General features: G+C 43.7%; 1 protein-coding gene across 1 annotated transcript; it reads right to left on the bottom strand.

Moving 5' to 3' along the window:
• Positions 1–1,428: 1,428 nt before the first annotated feature.
• PGAM5 (PGAM family member 5, mitochondrial serine/threonine protein phosphatase) lies at positions 1,429–8,172 on the bottom strand. The gene is made up of 6 exons (XM_088532428.1): positions 7,904–8,172; positions 5,939–6,117; positions 5,106–5,231; positions 3,852–3,940; positions 3,455–3,588; positions 1,429–1,583 (listed from the first exon to the last, which is right to left on the bottom strand). Exons 1-6 carry the CDS (start codon positions 8,170–8,172, stop codon positions 1,433–1,435), a joined length of 948 nt encoding a protein of 315 aa, XP_088388554.1. The 3' UTR covers positions 1,429–1,432.
• Positions 8,173–8,556: the final 384 nt, after the last annotated feature.

Genomic DNA, 8,556 nt, shown 5'->3' with positions numbered 1-8,556 from the left:
CATGATTATGCGTCGTACAGCTCTGACAGAAATGCACTTGGGGTTTCTTCAGGCTTCTCAACACTAAGCGGATCAGTCAAACTTGTAATTCCTTATTTATTTCTGCACTACTTCAGTATGTGAAATCTCACTAAAAGAAGTGGCCTATGTATATGGTAAAACTTTCAACATTCCAGGCATTACCTGAGCCAAGCATTGCAGAAAGGCCAGGGGAACAGCAAATGCTCTTAATCTGAAGTGGCTTCCAAGCCCTCAAATTAAACCCTGGTTCTCAGGCACCTGAATTTTTACCTGGAACAAGTTCTGCAGTGTCAAAGCTGTACAAAGGAGCAAGGCCATCACATTCTGCCTCAAATTTTTACTGAGTAGTCCAAGCACTACTTCTCGAGTCAGGCATGGGTAGTTTTGAACAGCAGTTTGTCCCAATGCTGCAGCACCTCTGCTCTCAACTCATTTACTTTGAACCCCAATACTCTTCTCTACTTGGAAAGCAAAGTATTAAACATGAATCAATGGGAGAAAGCAGAAAAGTCTCTAGTCCTTGTAAACATGAGTCATAACACGAAGAAACAGTGAAAGATCCTGCTTTTCCCTTTCTTCCATCTTTACTCATCCCTACAGCCCCCCCCATAGACCAAGTTTTAGTTAAAGGCTTTATGAGACTGAAGAACATTGCTCTGAATAGCTTAAAGGGCTTTCCAAGGACAGTGGAACACTTAATATGAGCAGCAGGTAATTCTAGCACCACAGCTCTGAGGCAAATGGGTTTTTAACCCTCTTTTCTTTATGTCCATCATCTCCAGGCACAGTTTACATGAACTCGGGGGGAGGAAGGGATGGCAGAGGGGAACAAGGATGCAACAGAGATACACATCCTCAATAGCTTAGAAAAGAGAAAAAAAAAAAAAAGGCTTAACCCTTTGTCCTTTAAAGAGCAGAATTCCCTCAGCTGCTTCTGCAAGAGCTGAAATAAGCTGCCTCACCTTCAGTTCTAGCTGCAGTGCGATATGGGCTGTCCTTTCCAGAGCCCATACCAATTGCTTTCCTGCACAAAAAAAAAAAAATCCACAGGAGCAAGCTTTGGTTATAGATATTCACAGAAGAGAGAGAAGGAGAAAAAAAGAGAGAAAGAAAAAAATATATATACATAAATATAGTAGTGCTCTCCCAGCTGGTGAGCACACAGACATTCAATCTTTTCGTATTCCACAGCTCAACTTAAAAGAGTTTTTGGGAACACGTGAGGACCGGGTGGCTTCAGGCTTACACAGAATCTCTTCTTTTCTGGACTGAAAGGCAGATATGAGTATGGATGAAGGAGGCAAGGGGCTAAAAGACATTTTAAAACAGCATCACATCCCAACATAGCAGATAACCTAGTGGTACTGTAGCTGAATGTACTAGTGCAAAGAGCCGAGAGGCTGCCCCGCGCTCAGGTGCGCGTGATTTTATCGGGCGGCATGAAGCCCGTGTCGCCCAGCGCGCGCAGCGCTACCCTGCCGTTGGGCCGGATCACCAGGTGGGTGATGCTGCCGTTGTTGAGAGACATTCGCAGCCAGCCTTCCGGGGGGAACTGCAGTGCTCTAGGGAAAAGGAGAAAAACACAAGTAATGTTGGTCATCCATAAACAGTTACATTATTAGCATGCAGCGGACTGCAGCATCTGCTGTGCCAGATAAGGGGAGAATGGTTGTGGGTGCTGCAGCTTGCATGCAAATGCTCCTACACAGGCAGCGCTGGGGAAGAGAGGTCCCGGTGTGCGACTGATAGGAAAATGCAGCTTTGACAACTGGGCTGGTGCCAACAGAGCACTTTCATATGGGGAAACCCACAGATGGGAGTGATTAACATAGATAGGATTAATTCACATGGACAGAAGGCAGAAGCCATAACCCTCTCAGGTTGCTGGGAGAGCTGAGCAACCTAATAACAAGCACGAGGACAGATGTGGTGGTTCAGCTGCTCACTGAGCCAACTGCAGTACCACAAAACCCCACACTGTTTAGGGCAGTTAGGGGCAAATAGGACTCACTTGCCCACGTAAGCCTCCCAGCAGACCAAAAGCATAAGCCCTATTCACATGTCTAGCAGTGCTAGACATGGCTAAAGTCTTAGTATTAGTAAGGCTAAAATTACTCCAGGTAACCACAGGAGGGAAGATGTAATGACCTATTACACACTCCAACTACCAGTGTGTCTACTGCAGAAAGTCAACAGAATTACTTTCCTTCAGGTATCAGTTACTTGTACCAAAAAGATAATCACTTTTTCTGTTAAAAAAAAATCAGTATCACTGGTCTTCCTAGTCTCTAGCTATTTTATTCTAAAATTCTTAACTTAGCAGTCTCCAGAGTTCAACCAATTGTACCAAACAGCCAGAGAAAAATGAAGTTCTTGCAAAAACCCCATATCATAGATAATACTGTGGAGTAATTTGGCTTTGAACATAGGATAACATTTTAAAAGAATAAAATAAATAAGTCCACCTAACTCGAATTGCATTCAACCTCATTATCACATGGCCTATAGTGAAAGGTGAAGTATAGAAGAGGGGTTAGCTTTTCTCTTTGCCTTTAATTCCATCCTTTTGTATACAGGAAAAGACTAGGCAGTGGCAAGACAACCTCTTTTGGAACAGGAAAAAATATCTTATATTTGATCAATAATCATAAGCATATGAATACTGAAGAGCTTTACAGCAGTCCACAGTGCAGACAAGATAGCATTTAAGTAGTTCAGCCAAATAAAGCTGACTTTGTAGCTATTGACTAGATTAAATTTTAATCACAAGTGTCCTGCTCAAGACAAATCATCTCACAGACAGTGCTTTGTTGATGGGGGAGAGGAATAAAACAGGCTCAAGTGACTAGTCCTGGACAAAGACCTAGGACTGTTTTCTCCTTCATGAGCCACCTTGATGGAAGATCCACTTCCCGCACCCCAATTCAGCATCAGGTGTCCTTGCAAGGATACACTAACATAACTTCAAGATAGGACCAGTATCTTTCATTAGTAAAGATTTCTCAAAGCTAAATAGATCTTTCAGTAGGTGAGATCAAATTCATGTCACTTCAAAAGAGACATCCAGACAGATGCTCTATTTGTTGTCTTATCTGACAGCCCACACAGGCACTGTCTGCAGTTTTTTTGTGAAGCAGATGCTTTAAAGACCTACAAAAGAAGGTTTCAAACCTCGAAGACTTTTTTTCTAGGCTTAGTCATCTTCACGTTAGAATGGAGATTTTCTAGCTTTCAAATACATTATCACATCTGCAAATTAATCCTGTAATCATGTGGTAGGAGCAGCTGCTCATAACGCAGGTACCCATCACCAACCCCATGAAAACCTGCCAGACCAACAGATTTCCTGGGTCAGCAGTGCAAGCAACAACACTACTTGAGCAAAGCTATAACCTTTCAAAGAACATAGGTGAACACAGAACCCAACAGGTACCTGCACACAATATAACGGATCACGTTGGCATGGCAGACAAAGATCTCATAGCTGTCTTCCTCCTGCTTTGCATCAGCTCTATGAATGAAGTTTCGAAAAGCAGCCTCAATGCGAGCTCCATCTTCGTAATACTGCTAATGGCACAGAGTTTATAATTAAACATTGCTCCGAGCAGCATGTGCCATTATCTGCATGCGCAGATGGGATGCATCTTCTAAAGGGTTCTTTAGAGGTACACGCTTGAGGCTGACCCAAATGCGAGTTATTTTAACCATTCCATACACTTACTGAGGAGGGGAAAATATGCAGTTATCTAGGGTCTATGATGAAAAGCATCAGTACAGACAACATGTATTGAGAGTGTTAAAAATAAACAAGCAAATAAATAAAAAGTTACCACAGCTTCTGGTTTCCAGTGAGAGACTGGCGGATCTGGTTCTATTGGTGCTCCTTCTCTCAGCAGATCAGTGCTAATTTTTTTGACTCCTGCAAAATTATATACCTGTTCAGGAATTTGTTGTTGCTTCACCTTACACTGCAAACAGGCCCATAAAACTTGAGCCTATACCTTTTTCAAATACTATATACAAAAAAGCCTTAACCTCAGCCCTAAAGTCCCTTCTAATCTACATAATTTCCTATCTAGGACTTTAAATTTCTACAACACAACTGCTTAGTTAACAGCAAGGGGGAGTTTATTCCAAAAGAACAAACAGAACAGCTAAACAAATTTGGCACAGTTGAGACTTCTCAGTGCTACCTAAAATAACAGGCCAATAAATAATGCCAATGCTACATTTTTAATGTTTTAATCTCTTTTAGTCTGTGGATGAAAATCTTTTGGACTCCAGAGAACTAGAACAGAATGTTTAATAGGAATGGACTTTTCTCCAGAGAGAACCAGCTATAGTGAGAAGTCTTTGTGCACATATACAGGCATCTGAACTATTCTCATTAGATTTCTGTATTTTTAACATCAGATATCACTGCAATCTGTAATTTCTGCATTTCAGTGCGACCAAGACGTGCAGAAATCTAATGCAGAGTTTAGACTAGATACTCACATCACAACTTACAGAGAGCCAAGGTTTTGCTTAAATGGCAGCTACTGGGCAAGGATGGGGAAAAAAGACCAAAAAACGTGGCAGCCACCCCACTCACTACAGAAATCCAGACCCTTTACCTTCACAGGTGTGCCACATCTCCCTCTGCACACCTGCTAACAGTGCACAAGGGCCTGTTAATTAACCCACCACTAACACCTGGAATTTATGTTTCTCTTCTCTCCTGCACTATGGCACCCTGAGGCCAGGTAAGGACTGAAGTTATCCTGATGACCTGTGACAGTCTTTGCTCACAAATGTGTAAAGGAAGGAAGGGCAATCAGCAGAGTTCTCCTACACAGCAGAACATACTGGTACCAGCCTATTCACTCAGAGGGGCCAGCTCCCTCTCGTATTTTTAAAGATGAACTGGAAACAAGCACAATTAGGGTGGTTAGTTTCTTTAATTTCAAATACAGACATATTCACACAGCTCTAGAAAGTTATTAACAGCTCAATTACACCTTAACTCAAAGAGAAGCTTAGAATTCTGCTGGAAGCAGTTCTGAGAATCAGAAGACCCTGGTACATTAACAAAAGTCACTTACCGGGGAGATATTTGCTGATTATTTCAGTTGTTTCAGTTGCTCTAGTCATGGAGGAGTGGATAATCTGATCAAATTTCAACCCCAAGCTGGCCAGTCTGTGCCCAGTCAGTTCAGCCTGTTCTCGACCTTAAAAATGGTATTCACCATTTACATCACTGATACTCAAGTAAGAACCTCACACAATCTACCCAAGAAATTGCACAGCAGAGATACTAGTTCACTACCAAGCCACAGGATCAATGAGTGACACAGACGGCTGTAATTATAATTTCATGCAACTGGTCAGCATTCCCAAAAAACCTGCTTAGCACCAAAAGTGAAATATATCTGATTACAAACACTCCAAAAGAAAATAGTCTGGTTAAAAATAAAATCTTTTCATAACTCAGCAAATTAACAGAATCCATCTTACAAGCAATTAATTTCCACCCCAGGCACAGAGTTAAGTTTCAGACAAAAGCCTTAGCCCTGGAGAATTATGCCTGCTGGCATGCCAACTTAGCCCAATCCCCTTAGAATAGTTTTGATTTTCCATTAGGAAGTTTCTCTACATCTGTGATATGTAGTTAGAACTCTGTAAAATATGTTTCAATGTTTGGATTTGGAGGGTCAGAAAATGGAAAAAAACAATCCACTTTATATCTAACTTATTTAGTATCTTTTTTTAATAGAAAGAAGCCAGCATAGCCAGTAAGTGGATTAAGGTTTGGTAGTGAGACCCAAAACAGAGCTGAGTTACTGACCTGTACGGATCAAGATGGTGGCAAATTAGAAGTATATATTTTTTTCCCCTCTTCAAAAATAAGTAGCACAATATTTCTAATGTTACATACCAAGGGGGGTCAGAGTTCTATCTTTATCAGCCCGGCCGTCCAGATTATACTGCGAATGGCGGATGAGGAATATGTGCCTGGTGGCTTTTGCTTTGCAGTGATCTAAACGTGAGGCAAGTTCTTCTTCCCCAGTTTCATCATTCTTCTTCTTGAGGTTGATAAGAGCCAGTGGTTCACGCCTGAACAAATACATTTCAACATAGACATTTTTACAGGTGAGATTAACAGGCAGAGGAATTTCTTTACATATGGATAATCTTGCCTTAGTTCCAGGTTTAACTGAAATACTAAACTTGACTATTTAGCCATTTATGTAGCAAAACTGATGCAAACCATTGTGCAACAGCTATAAATAAAAGTCCATATTTATGGTAAAAAAAAAAAAGAAATAGAGAGACATTAATACCACAGGTTAGACATTAATAAATTTACTCTTCAGCAACAGCCACCCCTCAACTAATTCTTTCAAGATCAAGCACAGGGAAAAAAGTGTGTCACACTCATTATCTGTGCTACTAAATGTCATCTAGCTGGCACGTGCTTGGGCAACTCTGCCACATACATCAACTACAGGCTGAGCTCTACTCCCCGTATCAGCAATATTGAGACATCAAAAAAGGCTACTAAGTCTGAAAGTTAACTCTCCCTTGCATCAAGGGAAATGTTTAGCAAAACCAGGATCTACAATTAAATAAGTAGTTTTAGCGTGGTTTAACTAGAAATAACTGTATTTAATGAAAGGCGCTGTGATTTTTATAATGCACACTTAAATGTGCATTTGATTCTGTTTCATCTCAAAAATCAAATCAGGATTTTATTACAATAAAAAAAAATCTGTTAGTGCTTAAGTTTGGATTTACTATGATTAAACAGGAGACTGACATAAGTCTCCCTAGGGAGATAATTCTAGCAGACAGAAGCTGAATGAGCCAAAGCTCAGTACAGACATTTGCACATCCTAACTGCTGGATCAGGAAAAAAAAAGAGGGGGGAGTTATAGGGAGTTATCCCTGGGGTGAATGCAGACAACACTCTGAAGAACACAGCCAAATTCAGAGTTCAAAGCAATAGCGCCCACACTGACTTGTGGTTCAAGGGTCAACACAACTAGCAGACTGCTAAAAAGAAGCAACTTTGTGTAGAAATGAAGCAAAACAGAAATAGGGCTAATTCTGGCTTGAAACAGTAGATAAGCTTTCTGCGCCCTTGGGCTTTGATCAACTAAGAGCACTAAAGCTTTGCAATCTCATGAGGGAAAGAAACTACAATAAAGGGATCTGCACATGTCCAGAGAGGGAGAAGTCTCTGACTTGTTCCAGCCAAAACATGGGAGACCTTTCTGCAGGGCACACTGTTGCCCAAGATGAAATCCTACCCAACCAGTATCGAGCGCATCCGGGTTTCAGCAGTTCATCCCTAAATCTCCAGCTGGAGCAGAGCCCTGTCCGCTCTTTGCTTGATCCGGGCTCGGGGCCGGCCGGCTCCTGCCGCTGCCCGTCTGCCACAATCCGGGTGTGAGTCAGGACATCGATTCCCTGTTCAGAGGACTCCAAACTCCAGAGACCCCCAAACCCAACTCCTTTACAAAGCTCTTGGCAACCTGAGTCCCATTTGATGTTTAAGCTCACATATCTGTGTGTGTGTATATATATTATACATATATATAAAATACATGCAGACATATCTATGCCTATAAACATACTTAGCCCATGTTTAAGTTACATATATATACACACACACACCCCCCGTATATATATATATGTATATATATAATATATATATATATATAAAATATTTAGCACGCATTTAGACTCAATATACATATTTTTAGCCGAAGTTTAAGCTCAATCCACGCTTTCAGCCGGGGCTCAGGCTCAATCCCACCTTTCGGGGCGGTTCAGCCCCGGCTCTCGCGGGCACCACGCCGGGCTCCCCGCCGCCTCCCGGCCCCGCCGCGGCGCCCACCTGTCCCAGTTGCTGTCCCAGAAGCCGCCGGTGCCCGCGGGCCTCTCGATCCAGCCGGGGGCGGGCGGGCAGGAGGCGGCGGCGGGCGGCAGCAGCAGCAAGCCGGGCGGCGCGGCGGGGGGCACGGCGCTGGCGGCGCTGCCCGGCCGCGGCTCCGCGTCGCCGCCGCCGCCCCGGGCCGGCTGCTTGCCCACGGCCACGGCGGAGAAGAGCACGGAGCCGCCGGCCAGCCCGCAGGCGGCCAGCGCCAGCGCGCGGCGGAACGACATGGCGGGCGCGAGGCCACCGCCGCCGCCTCCACCTCAGCGCGGCCCCGCGCGCGGCGCCAGCGCGCGGCCCGCCCCCGACGGAGCGCCGCGCGGGACACACCGCCGCGCGAAGCGCCTGGAGGAGTCACTGAGGGTTCATGCGTGTCTATATGAATATGTATAGACATAATATATATAATATTATATATATTTATATACACACACACACATAACTCTCACACACACCTGAGGGGTGTCAGGCGCTGTAGAAGGCCCCCTTGTCCCACCTGCCCCTCTCAGCCCCTCACAGTCCACAGTGAGGCCTCCTGTTTTTGTGGAGGGGTTTTGTTTGTTTTTCTTTCTTTCTTTCTTTTTCTTTTTTTTTTCCCTGAATAAAGTCTCTGC

The sequence above is a fragment of the Tinamus guttatus genome, unplaced genomic scaffold (genome assembly GCF_059628265.1).
Source record: "Tinamus guttatus ecotype Peru unplaced genomic scaffold, ASM5962826v1 Tinamus_guttatus_pri_ptg000459l, whole genome shotgun sequence".
Classification (NCBI taxonomy): domain Eukaryota; kingdom Metazoa; phylum Chordata; class Aves; order Tinamiformes; family Tinamidae; genus Tinamus; species Tinamus guttatus.
The sequence above is the reverse complement of the archived record's forward strand: the minus strand, read 5'-3'. Positions and strand labels throughout refer to the sequence as shown.